Source organism: Eleutherodactylus coqui, chromosome 3 (assembly GCF_035609145.1).
Source record: "Eleutherodactylus coqui strain aEleCoq1 chromosome 3, aEleCoq1.hap1, whole genome shotgun sequence".
Classification (NCBI taxonomy): Eukaryota; Metazoa; Chordata; class Amphibia; order Anura; family Eleutherodactylidae; genus Eleutherodactylus; species Eleutherodactylus coqui.
The window spans coordinates 186250763-186266169 of NC_089839.1; the positions used below are offsets into that span (position 1 = coordinate 186250763).

The following is a 15407-nucleotide window of genomic DNA, read 5'->3' on the forward strand; positions in this document are numbered from 1 at the left end:
GTTCTCAGTAAGAGAAACGACGTAGTCTTGTAGATATGATACCTTTTAATGGCTAACAAAAATACATGATGTAATAATAGCGAGCTTTCGTACCAACGCAGGGTACTTCTTCCGGCTAATGGATAGGATCTGAAGAGGCATGGAAATTTATACACACTTATAACATACATACTTATGACAAGGCACAGATATGGATGTGATTGGTTCGCACTTAAAAGGAATTCTGCAACAGCAAACAAACATATTTTGTCTAGGCACTGATAGGCACTCCGCTATCAGTGCCCAGACAAAATATGTTTGTTTGCTGTTGCAGAATTCCTTTTAAGTGCGAACCAATCACATCCATATCTGTGCCTTGTCATAAGTATGTATGTTATAAGTGTGTATAAATTTCCATGCCTCTTCAGATCCTATCCATTAGCCGGAAGAAGTACCCTGCGTTGGTACGAAAGCTCGCTATTATTACATCATGTATTTTTGTTAGCCATTAAAAGGTATCATATCTACAAGACTACGTCGTTTCTCTTACTGAGAACAATCACATTTTGCTCTACTGGCTAACACGGTACCAGATCTTTGAGGTGCAGCTGACATGTTCAGGCCATAGATTGGATATATGGGGTAAAGGAGAGATCAGAGTCGAATATAACCCCAAGGTAGCGGGCATGCTGTCTGGGAGTTATGGTGGTCGGTTAGTAGAGGGCGGAAACACCACTGTCAGTTTTTGAGGGGTTCAGTTTTAAGTAAAGTGAGGATATAGTGTTAGAGACAGCAGTCAGTGGCGTTCTGCAGAATTGGTTCTGTGATGTCACAGGAAGAGGTGTACAACTAGGTATCGTCAGCATAAAGATGATCCTGAAAGCCAAGTCTTCTGATAGTTTGTCCAACAGAGGCTCTGTAGATGGAGAAGGCCCGAGCCATGGGGGACCCAAACAGCACGAAGGAGAGGTGGAGCATGCAGCGAATAAGCTGGCAGAGGGGTAGGAGAAGAACCAGGAGAGAGCAGTGTCCTTTAGGACTCATGCACGCATTTGATGTGGGAAATCCTACATGGAATCCTCGCGTGCCCACTCCCTGCCAGAAGCAGTCTTCTTTCTGTATGTGGATGTTCCCTCTGCGTACCTGCACAGTACAGAGGATGCCACACCCTCACATAGGCAATGATGTGGAGGCCCGACACTCCTGCGATGAGCATTGCAGAAGTGCCATGGCAGGGACGGCTTCCATTGTCATCAATGGAAGCTGGCCCTGTGTATCTGCTCTAATAGAAAATGCTGCGATTTTAATCTTCCACAGAGCGGCTGCACAAGGGCAGAATCCGCTGCTCAATTTGGCCAGTGTGCATGAGGCCTTAGGCAACGTACTACACAACATGGAAAAAAAATTTAAGTGGAAGGAAATGATAAAAACACATAATTGTGAGTTTTTAAAAAAATTTTCAGCACCCATAGTGTAAGTTACGTTCACTTTATTCTGCGGATCACTATAGGCGCTGCTTCCACAGAGGCATGTTTATTGCATGCATTTTGGACATAGTGAAGAAGGGACAAACTTGCGAACATAGAACCCATTTAGTATTTCATTTAAATACACTCCCGTATTTACAGGGGCGATTTTTATCACGCAGGAATGGTGCAAGATCAAGAGGTTGCAGCATGTGCCTTTTCTTGGCCAACCAGCACCTGTTAAATTTCTACAGGACCAAAAATAAATAACTTGCATTGTACTCACATGCAGATGCAGTTTTCATGTGAGGGCATTTTTCCCCTACTAAAACATGATTTTTTGACACAAAAACCCCACTGTACTCATCCATGTAAATATTGCCTTAAAAAAAAGTTATTCACCGTATTGAGACTCCCATCTTTTCTATGGCGATGGGCCAGTCTCTTGGGTTGTTTTCCACATTGTGTCCTGTAGTTTTTATTGGTAGCTTTTTGGTCCCCTATTTATGAGGTGGGGACCAATAACCCTGGCATTTATTTTTAGGACATTTCGTGGGGCAGTTTCTCAGTATGGAGCTGGAGGTGCTTTTAGGCAGAACAATTATTTGAAAGAAAAAAAAAATCGTTCAAACAAGTGAAAGTGAACAATAATCGAATCACTTGGTGTAAATGCAAGATTACAAACGAGAATCATTAGCTTCTTGCTAATTGTTTATTTTGTGCAGGCATAAAGGATAATAGTGAGCCAATAATGTATATTCTGCATAAACAGGCTCCATGAGAGCAAGTGAGCTAGCGGTGAGGTCACTCACTCGATCAAACAAGCCTTCAGTAGGCTCTGGGCTGCCATGTGAACTCACTGGTACATTATAATTGAGTGAACTGGAAAAATCCCATAATGCAGAAGAGGTGACTAGAGAGCAGTAATTCTGGGTGTATTCTGATGGGGTTCATCATGCAGGATAAATAATGCATTTTTGAGCGATACTACATTGGTGTCGATTTTACTATAAATACAGGAAAAGGGTTTTTAGTTTAAAAAAAAAATAAAATTACACCTTACTTTTTTGTGCCACATAATGGACTTTAACTTGATCATTTTATCACTTATACCATGTAGTGCAGTACTTCAGTATTGCTGTATATAGTATTTCTGTAGGCATTCTATTAATAGGCACAAAACCATGGCAGCCCTGGGGGTCTTCAAAAGGTCGTCAGCCACCACCATGTGATCTCAACAAGGGGAAGCAGGCGTTGGGGACCCCTGGAGGATGCTTGAAGCATTTAAAGTGTTAACAGCCTTCAGTGTGAATGTGGTTTGTGATCAGGTGCCAAAGTTACAGGACAATGGCTGTATATGAGATGAGCACGCTCAGCTGATCTACACAGACCCAGTGCACACCATATACTTTATTATGGTATCGCCTCATCAACCCCTTGATGCACTGGAGCCAACAAATCAGCTCAATGTAAGTCTTCAGAAATTCCTGCGACCCGTTTCAGAGAGGAAGAGCTGTGCAATTCAATCAGTTGATCCAGAAAGCTCTTTGCAAGGGACATGGTTTGGGATAGCAGAGTAAATGGTTTGTTACCATAGAAACAAAGGCTTCACCATTTGTCACTATATGGTGACAGATTCCACACCGTAACAAGGCAGACATCTGGAAGCAGAGGGGCGCATCAGACAGACACCAACAACGTTTCTCCAAATATTTATTCCAAATCTGCGGCTATTTAGACGAGGACACCGTACTGCTTCAGGACATTTGTGTACTTTGCAATTTTGCCTTCTACGTTCTTCTCGGCTTGCTTCTTCAGTTTCTGAAAAGAAAAAAAAAATATAAAAATACTCTTAATACACAACGATCAGCCAGCCGTAAGAAATTGCAAACAATGGCGGTAGAGGAGACTAGATGCCATCCAATCAGTACAGCTGGAGAGGAACTGTACACCAACATAAGATGGATTTTATAGACAGTATGCAAATAAGATGGAAAAATACCTCTACTGCGCCATCTACTGGATACATCTTTTGAGACATGTAAAGCATACTATATATTTATAATACAACTCTATAAGGCTCTGGACTCATGTAGTACAACTAATAGGCAGAAGTACAACTGCTGGGCAAGCACCTCTAGATTTCACAGCAAATCCAGCCCACAGCATGCCATCACAAAATGCTATTTTCTGCCCACGAGCGGAAATGGATTGCAATTTTCCACCGACAGGAAAGAAATCACAGCATGCGCGATTTCCTGCCGGCTACACACGTCTAGCTTCCATTGAAGTCAATGGAAGTCATTGAAGTCAATGGAAGCCATCCGTGCTGCGGCCATTTCGCAATCATTGCAGAATGGCCGCAGGAGCCACGTCATTGCCATAGCGACAGCGCAACATCCTCTCAACTACGCATGCTCCGACCAGCACATTGGCAGCAGAGGAGGCAGTGTCATCGTCATAGTGACGGCACCGCTTCCTCTGTATTGTGCATGTGCCGCCTGGCACATTGGCAGCAGAGAAGACACCAGACAGGTAAGCTGGGGTCACTGGCCTGGCACCAGGTGGAATCCCGCATATGGAGTCCGACCCATCTGAGCAGGCGGCTACACAGGGGTCACCGGGTCGAACTCCGCTGCAGGAATCGGACCCACCCCTGTGCAGAAGGCCTACAGCAAAGTCCTGGATAAACAAAGCTGGCTGCACCAATTCTCTGCTACCTGATGCATTAGTATAAATAGTTTATTTAAATCACTACAGGCTGCCTTGGTCAGTGCTACCCAGGTAAGCAGCATTGGTGCAGCCATTTTTGTTTGTCTAGGGCCCAAGGGTTGCTTTAAAGGGGTTCAAACGAGTGATTTTGACAGATCAAGCGAGTAAAATTGGGAGCAGACAGGGTACTGCATGAGAAATCTCTCACCTTACCCATTCTTCCCCAGGCAGACTCCCTACCTGATCTTCTCCTGGCTCCTCCAGTCCCCCAGGTCACATCAGCTCCAGACACCCGGATCCCCTCTTCCTGTTTTGGCGTGTCCATTAGATGCAGTTCACTGACCACTATGAATGATGTAGTGCTCACTGCCTAGCAGGGAAGGCTGAATCCTCGGCAGCCTGATTTAGCGCACATGCGCGATCTATCGTCGCTAGTGTTTCATATTGCATATGAAACACTAGTGGCGAGACATTTCGCAGTCACACTAAAGCAGGCTGCCGAGGATTCGGCCTTCTTTTCTAGGCAGTGAATACTACATCACTAGTAATGTAGCGTACATTGCCCTGCAGGAAGCAGAATGCCGGCAATGTATGCTTAGTCACAGAAAGAGGATCCAGGAGGTGACGTGACCCGGGGACTGGAGGAGCCAGAAGATGCAGTAAGAAGACTGACGGGGAAGGAATAGGCAAGTATTGATTTTTTTTCCTCTAATGACAAAACCCCTTTATCGGAAACCATTCTAAGTGCACTGGCCACCAGAATACTGGGGTGTGTGTCTAGTCCTGTTATAAGCAGTTACACTCTGTACAGCACCCAAGATCCCACATATGTAATGATTTTAATCATTTGAGGCGATCAACCAGCTCCTTATACATTCTGTACGCATTAAATACATAAGGGCTGTGGAGACCATTTCCACCAGCACCTTTGAAATGAAGCACTGACTGCGTGCTCAGCCAGCGCTCCCCTTCATGCTGACATCACTGCAGGAGAAGCGGCCCTGCAGCAACAGGCAGAATGGGACAAGGCAGTGATATCCCCCCTATAGGACAACTTTCTGATCTGTGGGTGCAGCTTGCAATAGTGATACAACCACTAACTTTCTATTGATGACCGATAGAGACTCAAATCCCCTGCAGATCAGCCGGTTCCCGATGCCGCCATCACCATGACCAGTGGAGGAAGAAGAAGCCGCTGACCATAGCACAGCAGCCCAGGTTGGTAATGCAGGCACAGCTCCCATTGAATTAAACGAGAGCTGCATCAACAATACCAACTGACATCTGCACTATGCTCAGCACTTTCTGCTTTCGCTGCTGACAATAGCAACAGCTGCATCTGGAATCAGCTGACTGGCGTGGATCTGAGCGGGGAGTCCCCATCAACAGAAGTTAAAGCCTGCGAATACCCTTTAATCCTTTATCTTCCACATAACCTGAGTTCCAAGTGCTTCCTTTATACAGCTAGAGGGAAGGGGGCTTCTACACTGCCTGTGCCTTGTACCCACCCTAAAACATCTGTGTTAAGCATATGCCTGCCAGCAGTAGTTTACAATACAGCCCTCTAAATTCTAGTTTTGTATATTGGGATATATTACACTAGTTTAGCCATCATAATTCCAGTAAGTATCTTCTCACAGTAAACTAATTATAGTGTTCTTGCTTACACTTTGTGCTGACTGATGAGCTAGGGTCTTTCATTAATATTTTCTACAGGTACACGAAGTCCAGCACCACTATTGCCACAACAATGCATTTAGATACTTAGCCATAGCACACCACTAAATTAGGGTATTTGAATAGAGACGGCTTACAACTAGACAACCCCCTCAAGACCATAAGTGTACAGAACTACTTGGGCTCATGCCAGTATAATCGATGCCCATTACCTACCATGACCAGCTTCTTTTTGTTGTAGTACATCTTGGCCTTTTCCTTCCTCTTCTCTTCAAGAGTGGCAGTCACTGCCTGGTACTTCCAGCCAACTTCATGGGCAAGGCGACCAAGGTATGCAAACTACATAGAAATCCAATACATCCATTTAGATTTTAAAGTCAGTTGACCATTATTTGAACACTAATAAGATATCAAAGTCTTAAGTCTTCTCAGCCATAAAGCACATACCTTCCTTGTTGGCTTCAAGCGCACGATCTTCAGGGCAGCAGGGACCACCATACGCTTCCTCTAGAGGGGGAAAAGCAATTTGTGTCAATAATCTATTATAACACAATACCTCGTCACATGAGTATCGTAAAGGTCTGCTAACCTTGTCATAGGGAGGTGGGATACCATCGAAGACCTTCAGCCTCTCCAAAGCAGCCTGTCCTCTCTTGGTTTTGTGTGGAAGCATTCCTGAATGCAGAGAAAAATGATGGTTAGACATGTAAACTACAGTAGTACCATCTTTTACAATATGGATGCGTTCGCATGTTGCCGATTTGTTGTGGATTTTGGTGCAGACCTACAGATTTCAACCTTTCAATTAAATTCAAGTTGAAGGGGTGAAGTCTGCAACGAAATCAGTGATGTGTGAACGCACCCCAAAACTATTATTTCCCCTGCAGCAGCTTCCCATGGCAGTCAGCTGTTTCCCAGTGGGTGCCTTAACAGGACCTAGGGCAATCAGCTAGTCTAATGAGGAAAAAACCCTTCAAAAGAGTATTTGTATCTCAGCAAGTTATTCCCTTCCACAGGATACTAACAGCTTGGTGATCAGTGGGGGTCCGACTACTGGGACCCCCACCGATCCAGAAATCGTGCCCCTGGCACAGCCTGATATTTTGACATGTGCACCACTGCTCCATTCACTTCAATGTGACCTGTCAGATAGCCACGTTCAAGCGCTTGGCAATCTTCAGAGTTCCCAGTGAAGTGAATGGACAGTCTGTGCCACATGCATGGTGAACGCTGTCAATTTTAAGATGTGCCGAGGGTGATCTATTTTGATGAGTGGGGGTTCCAGCGATCGGAATCGTGTGGATAGGGAATAATATGCAGAGATTGTACAAGCCCTCTATACAATTTAAAAATATTTACACCAAAGACGATACATATGAGAACATTAGATCAGCATTACCTCTTACAGTCCTCCAGAAGATACGGCTGGGTGCTCTGAAGTGGTATGGCCCACGGGAAGGGTTTGTGTTCATGCGTTTGCGCAGGAAAGCAAGGTACTTTACTATTGGAGAAGGCGGAAAGAAAATAAGTTATGCAACTACTTACACCAACTATACTGCCAATATTATTGAACAGTTAAGACAGATTATTGCTCCTAGCTTATATATTGAGTTACATTATATTGTGGATCTTCTTGACAGGAAATCTACAAATATATCACTCATCTCCCTGCTGATCTAATAAATGGGAAGTTTATGTACAGGGGTGAATGAGATTTTTATAATCTTTGTACTGCTTGTTTAGGCATCCTTGGAGAGGTATTCCCCTCTAAATGGGTGACTTCATGAGGCTATAACACCACTTTATGACTTGTAAGACCATTACCAGTCATTACAATGAAAGAGCCACAGGTCTGGAGTAGAACTGCACCGATTGACAAGTATTCTCAGTGCTGCAGTCCCCTTCATTTTCAAGATCAGTAAAAGTCCAGGAGTTCAGACCGTTTATTAAAAGGACGACTTCCCAGTGATACAGCCTCAATTTATGAGATGGGAGTACTCCTTTAAGCAGACAGTATACAGGATGCCCATCAAAGGGGTATTCCAGGCATTTACTATTCATGAACTATCCTTAGGATAGGTGAACAGATGATTGGCAGGGATCACCTTTGCTAATAAAACCCTCAAAACACAATCTGTACTGACTACTCCTAAAAGGTGAGCAGAACCATTACTGTAAAGTTATTAGAACTGAAATACTTACGTTTGTTGCGGTAGAAGTTGCCGGAAATGTTGATGCCTTCACATCGTACAACTACTACTTTGCGCCCTGAGAATACAGAAGATTACAGTATTAGTTACACAAATGTGATCTTGTTTAAAAGGGAACCTGTCATCACCTTTGAACCCATGTGTGGGAACAGGAAGTGCAGGGAGCTGCGTTTCATACTTACTGGTGGCCCGGCTCCAGTGCTGTGTTTCTGTAGTCATGCATACAGTTTGACTCTTTCAGCCGCCTCTGAGCACATGTTCTCCCATTCATCTCTATGGAAAATCGTGTGAACTGAGCTGGCTGAAGAGTCACTGTGCACCCAGTGACTGAAGCACAGCTCCCCGAACTCTTGTTCCCTCCCTTTCAAGCGCCATAACGTAATTTATGAAGCTCAGAGGTGATGACAGAATCCCTTTGATTCATGGTATTACTTGATGTTTGGTCTCAGATGGTAGTGCATGTAAAGTTATCTCATGGTCGATTAAACTCGTATGAGAAACTTTAGGCTCATCAACGACCATTTATAACTTCCACAGAAAGCTTGCACACTTACCGAGCAACACCTGCTTAGCAACAATAGCAGCAAGACGACCAAGGAGATGTCCTCTGCCATCGATGACCAGAACCTGCATAAAACATCCACGTGTCAAATAGGCAACAAGGGTCTGCACCACGCATTTCTGCGCCAGTTACCCCGTCTCAGATGGTAGTGCATGTGAAATTGTTTCATTGTTGGGAAACTCAAGCACAAGGTTCATCAATGACAAGGCTGGAGGAGATCCCTCTGCACCCAGACGCCCAATAGATAATCCCAAATACTATGGTTCCCACATTACATAATGGAAATACAGGATCTGTCCAGTCTCTTAGTTATGGACCCAACTAAAGAAAGCCCTGTGTGTAGGAGCCCGACCATACGAGGAACAGCACTTGTTCTGAAGCTAAGTGACAGTTACCTGACTTGAAGCCTTGAATCCTCCGCCCAAGTTCTTGAAGAAGCCTGGGAGACCTCCCTGGATCAGTTTCTGAGGCAGCTTCTTGGCCTAAAGTAAAACAGATTATTAGCAACAGCTAGTCGATATATATCAGAATAGCAGTTTAATTGGCTGACAACACACATTTCCACCACTTATCAAAGGAGAACTGACTGTTTCAGTGGTTGTCCAAACCTTTTAGCGCCCGTACACATCCGTGCTAAGGGCTGACTCACATGGATGATTTTAGCATCAACGTTCTAAAAAGAGTCACAGCACTTCTGACAAACTTGACATATCAAAAGTTTTGCTTACCTCAACTTTAGGCCCCTTTGCAGGTTTTGTAGGTTTTGCAGATTTTGCAGGTTTCCGCTGCTTGTCGCCTCCTCTTGGCACCTGAAAACAGACAAACATTCTTATAAGATATCTACAGACCTCTGCACTATTTTTTTTATTTCACGGACCAATGCTCCATGTAAAAGAATCGCAGCATCTCCTAATCTGGTGCCATTCTTGGACCAGAATCACCCATTCAAGTCAGTGGACTTCTACAGAGACAGCGATTACAATTTTTTTTCAATATTGGAGAAGAGTTTCTTTTTATACACTTTTTACTCCTTACATAAGGGACAAGAACTTGCAATGGTTTGATCGCTCCTGCAGTATAACAGTACCCTGCAATCTGACAGTCTTATCAAGCCACAGGCCATCTGCAACAACAGCCCTGGGAGCCTTCAGAATTCCCCCGGCTGCTATGGCATCATGTGGGGGGAGTTAGGAACCCCCAAACTCTTATCGGGGCATTTAAATGTCACTGTCAGAATTGACAGCAGTATTAAGGTCTAACAGCTACGATCAGCTTCAGCTCTCGCGGGCTGACATCTACATTGTATGCAGCAGGATCAACCCCCGATCCATACAAACAAATTTTTTTAAATTGCCACAACTCCCCCAATTAGGTTCCTGTTAGGCCGGACTCAGATGAGTGTTCGTTAGTGTATCCCAACATGCTGTACCACTCTCCTGCTGACGTGCATAAAAGGAGCACGCAATAAAGCTTCCATGTTAGCATGTATTCTGCACACCAAGATAGTGCATGCCAATGGATGGCATGCAATAAGGCAAGCCAGGTCATTGCATGTCGCACGTGTATACTGTGCAGCCAGCACGCCGGGAGATACAGTCACAAGGCTGGCCTAAGACGAACCGATTCTCGTCTGGATCGTTCACTCTTTCAGCCCAGCTAGACAGGCAGAGACATCGCTGGCTCATTCGCTTACCATCCGGGTTAAACAGCAGTTGTTCAGTCTTTCACATTGGATTATACAGCGACTGACTGAGCCAACAACGTATAAAATGTACGAAAAAGCAAACGATTCTCATTAGACCGAAGATCATCCATCGCTCGTCTGAACGATAATCGTTCCATCTAAAAGCACCTTTTAGTAGGATACACATATGTAAGACAAGATCCAATCCCCCCATACAAGAGGCACTCAGCGGCTGTACCATCTGATACAGGGGGGGGGGGGGGGGCACAGGGTTTGTAATCAGCAGATATAAAGTCCCCCTCTCAGCCATGTAAATATGACAACACTAGGACCCTAGAAGTGGAAGCCCAGCTGCTGACAGTGATTAACACCATATCCTTGTAGATATGTGGCTGACAACAGAGAATCTAGCACTACCTGTGACTGTCATAGCTGATAGAACGGGCCCGGGTAGTACTGCTGGGTTTGCACTGGTCTGCAGGTTGAACCCTCAGATGTGGGCGCAGTTATAGGGCGGAAGGTGAGAGAACATAGATGCAACATGCGGGCGTTAGGACCCAGAAATTCAGCTCACACGTGAGGTCGCAGCCATCGCTCCTCATACAGTGCTAATCCTCACTAGGCCGCACGACACTAACGTAAAGTGCGCTATATCCTATCGCCAGCGTTGCCAGAGACGAGTACGGGGTCTCCCCTGAGCAGGCCGGCCTCTGCAGGAGCTCTGGAACTCGCCGGCCGGGGCCTCAGCCCGTGTGGCAGTGATTACCGCAGTCTGACGGCGCCCGCACTGCCCCCAGCGCTGAGCGAAGCGCTTACAGTGTCCCCGCCGTGGTCGCTTGCGGCGTCGGAGGGTAAGAAGAGTCGCAAACCAGCCGCGAGTCCGGAGCAGCTCACCTTACGGTCCGCCATCTTGGGCTGCCGGACGAGAAAGAGACTCGCGCTCGGCCACGGGGTTTCCAAAAGGAAGGGAAAGGGCGGAAGTGACGATTTGGATACGACTTCCGTCACTTGAAGTGGGCGGATCCAACCATGACGTAATTCTTGCACTTTTACAGAAGCGCTAGGGAAAATAAAAGGAACCAATCAGCTTTTAGCTTCTGGAGTGAACTAAGCCAAACTGTGATTGGTCAGTGGCTACAGCGTGTTCTGTACCGGAAGTTGACGAGTTGGACTCGCGGGGAATGTCGGGATTTGTAGTTCTGAGACTGGTTTAGAACGCCACACTGGGTTGTATAGATTAGGGTGGGTTACATACATTCTGGGTTTTTTTTCGGACCGAGTATCAAATCGTCAGACTGTGCAGTGAGAGGGTTGTAATAGAATGTTAATACAATGAAAACTAGAGAGTCGAACACAGAAGTTGTAGAGAGAAATGTTCTTTGTAGTTGCTAACTACTTCAGGCTGTCTGATATATGGAAAACAAATTTTAAAGTGGGGAGAAATAAAAAGAAAATGCAATTGCGCCATTTTTGGTGGTTTTAGTTTGTTCTATGGGTCAGTATGAATACGGTGATACCAAATTTACAGATTTTAATGTTTTTCTATTAAAACAAAAAAAAATTAAAGCAAAAAAATTACTTGCTGCCCCCATATTCTGAGACCCACAACTTTTTTGCTGTTTTGTTACCTGAGCTCTGTGAGGGCTCTTTTTTGTGGGTTCGACTGTAGTTTTTAATAGTACCATTGTGGGAAAGATACATCTTTTTGATCACTTTTTAATTCACATTTTTTTTAGTAGCTAGTAGAGATGAGCGAACGTGCTCGGGCACGCCCCTTTTTCGCCCGAATACCGCGAATTCCGAGTACTTCCGTACTCGGGCGAAAAAATTCGGGGGGCGCCGTGGCGGCACGGGGGGTAGCAGTGGGGAGTGGGGGGGAGAGGGAGAGAGAGAGGGCTCCCCCCTGTTCCCCGCTGCTCCCCCCCCCGCACCGCCACGCCTCTCCCCGCCCCCCGGCGCCCCCCGAATCTTTTCACCCGAGTACTGAAGTACTCGAAAATGGCGGTACTCGGGTGCGTAAGTACTCGAAACGAGTACGTTCGCTCATCTCTAGTAGCTAGGATACCAGAAAAAAAAAACAACACTTTTTTTTTTCACCATGCGGAATAAATAGCGTGATATTTTATGTGGCAATACAAAATATGTTTTTTTTAATTGTTTAGTTTTTAATGGAAAAAAGTGGATTTTTTTTTTACTTAATATGCTTTTAATTATATATTTTTAATAATTTTTATTTATAGAAGTTATATATTTGATATTTACTTATATTTTTAGATGTTTATTATTTTTCAATTGTTAAAAAACTTATTTTTCACTTAGTCCCCAACAGGGGATTCAAACTTGCAATCATCTGCTTGCTTGTACTATATACTGCAATACTTCAGTATATAGGAATTCTTCTTTGTCGTCTTTCGAGCCCTGCTACGGTACTATGCGTGACATCCCTGGCATCTGTGTGTGACATCCCTGTGAGCCTTCAGTAGGCTTCGGACTGCCATGCTAGCCCATCAGCAACTTCTGATCGCATTGCGTCAGGTGCCAATGGGGTGCAGGAAGGGATTTCCCCACACCCACACACTATTTAGATGTGTGGTCAGCTTTGACTGCGGCATCTAAACAGTTACCTGTCACGATCAGGGCTAGGGCCCTATGCCCATGGGCGGATTGGATTCCTGCCTGTGGCCGTGGACACTGTGGGGCTTCTGCTTACCCATCCGGGACTTCTATCTTCTTCTCTGTTGATGTGTGCGGAAGGGGCAGCTGGCACGCCGCCGCACATGTGCAGTGGAGATTTTTTCTGCATGCAGTTGCCCTTTCATCAATAGGTAAAGTCTTTTTTAATGGTTTTAGCTACATGTGATGCATTTTTTGTGACCTGATTGTTGGTGGATCCTGTTAAAATGTGGCTTGTTCACTTGTACCGATTATCAACTGATATAAAGGACAGCCCTGAAGACCAGAAGACATATAAATGTCATCGAATGTCACATCCGAGGGACTGATGTGCTCAAGAGATACCAGCTAGTGGCCAGAGATCTCACAACAGTGCGGGAAGGTGGAAGAAGCCCTGTGCGGCGCGAGCTCGCCGGAGCGGCCCCTTCAGCGCAAGTGCGTCTAATCCAGGGAGAAGGCGGCTTTAGTCGGCGCCATGGAGACGGGGACGCTAGCACCGGAGGGGGTAAGTGTATAACTTCTGTATGGCCAATATTTAATGAACGATGTATATTACAAAGTGCATTAATATGGCCATACAGAAGTGCTTAACCCCACTTGCTTTCGCGGGACAACCCCTTTAACATATGCTGCACATTTGACTCTTGACAGGAGGAGATGAGATGTGACATGCATTGACAGTAGTGAGGATTTGGGGGCTTTACTCTCCCCAACAGAGCAAGTTATAAAATGAGGGACCCTAAAATGGTCATACATGGTGATATTCATCACTGATCCCTATAGCCAATGAGGCATCATGTCCTTCAGTACTCTGTGGTTACGGTATAAGCTGGGGTATGATACTTTATACTCTTTTATAGAGTAATAACATAATTGCAAATAAGATCTTTTTTTCAGATGATCTTAATAGCACACAAAAGGGAATCCTCGGCTACTTATGGCATTGGGGAATGGGTGATTGGTCATGATCTCGAGCTATCCCTATGACGTAAGGTTACGCTTACGTCATGGATAGGGAAGGGGTTAAAGGGTTCTGTCATTAAAAAAAAAAAAAATCAATGCTTACCTATTCTTCCCCAGGGAGTCTTCTTACCGCATCTTCTCCTGGCTCCTCACCTCACCTCTTCTTGTTATGGAGCATCCTTTTTCTGCATCCTTCTTCCCGCAGGTCAGTGTAGGTTACGTCACTAGTGATGCAACATTCACTGCCTAGGAAGGAATGCATGCATGCTGTCTTGCTGCAAAAGTTAATATACTAATGTCACGAGACAATGCACATGCACAGTCTCGGCAATAGCTTGGCACTCCCTGCTAGGCTATGAACGCTACGTTACTAGTAACATAGCATATATTGCACAGCAGGAAGGAGAATGCCGTTAATGGACGCTTCGTCACCGGAAGAAGAAGAATCAGCCGGCTGGAGGTGGGGTGAGGTGACTGCAGTAACCAGGAGAAGGTGTGGTAAGAAGACTGAAGGGAGAGGAATAGATAAGCACAGAATTTTTGTTTTCTAATGACAGAATCCCTTTAAGGGCTCCTGCACACTTGCATTTTTCTTACGCGATTGTCAATGCAACTTTCTAAAGTTAAAAACGCATCGCACAAGAATTGCCAAGCACTAACTTGCGATGCGTTTTTAACATTAGAAAGTCCCATTGACAATCGCGTAAAAAAAAAAAACGCAGTGATATCGCAGCGTTAAAAAAACGCAAGAGGGTGGGAGCCCTTATGGAAATAGTCAATCCTTGTCTAGGAATACTCGAAGGAATATTTTTTTAGATTTAACATCACATATACAAAGGATAGGTGATAAATGTATAATCACTGAGGGTTCCACTGCTGCTCACCCCACCCCTTATCTTCCCCCTGCACCATTTTCAGAGAGGAAGTGTGACTTAATATGTGTGCTGCCACTCCTTTGAAAGTCAATTTGACTGCTGAAGACAAGCCACGTAAATCACTCAATTACCTCCATCAGTTCTGTAGAGTTGAATGGAGAGGTGGCACAGAGGTTCACCCCTGCTCCATCCAAGCTGTTCCACACTGCACCCCTCATTCTTGTGATTGGTTATAGAAAGTATTGATTATGCTTCAAAATATTATTCCTTACTGTACATCCACATTGCAGAGAAGCTTAAATTTCAAAGCGGCTGAAAATGCATGCTGCTGCTCTATTGGTTTCAACAGGACTGTCGGAGAAAGCCAAGTACAAGCACTCGACTATCTCCAGCAGACCCATAGAGTTAAGTGGAATAGCAGCATGCATGCTTACTTGCTGTTCGTTTCACGCTCTTCCTCACTGTGGTGGGTGCAGGGTGTAGGAAAGGGAGACAGGGGCACCTGTTCTAGTGATTGGTGGAAATGCAAGTGGTGGGACCCAACTGATAAGACTTTAACACCTATCCTGTGGATAGGTGCTAAAAGTTGATTGTGGTAATACCCCT

The 15407-nt window shown here is 45.0% G+C and overlaps 1 protein-coding gene and 2 non-coding genes across 3 annotated transcripts; all 3 read right to left on the minus strand.

Annotated features, from left to right (window-relative positions):
• Positions 1–3141: 3141 nt before the first annotated feature.
• Positions 3142–11317, minus strand: RPL13A (ribosomal protein L13a). The gene is made up of 10 exons (XM_066596645.1): positions 11185–11317; positions 9335–9415; positions 9002–9088; positions 8599–8671; positions 8037–8102; positions 7234–7335; positions 6424–6509; positions 6282–6341; positions 6051–6173; positions 3142–3266 (listed from the first exon to the last, which is right to left on the minus strand). Exons 1-10 carry the CDS (start codon positions 11197–11199, stop codon positions 3180–3182), a joined length of 780 nt encoding a protein of 259 aa, XP_066452742.1. The 5' UTR covers positions 11200–11317; the 3' UTR covers positions 3142–3179.
• LOC136622650 (small nucleolar RNA Z195/SNORD33/SNORD32 family) lies at positions 8484–8566 on the minus strand. Its single transcript, XR_010791843.1, has one exon. It is a non-coding gene; the product is annotated as a small nucleolar RNA Z195/SNORD33/SNORD32 family (small nucleolar RNA).
• Positions 8739–8813, minus strand: LOC136622651 (small nucleolar RNA Z195/SNORD33/SNORD32 family). The gene has a single exon (XR_010791844.1). It is a non-coding gene; the product is annotated as a small nucleolar RNA Z195/SNORD33/SNORD32 family (small nucleolar RNA).
• Positions 11318–15407: the final 4090 nt, after the last annotated feature.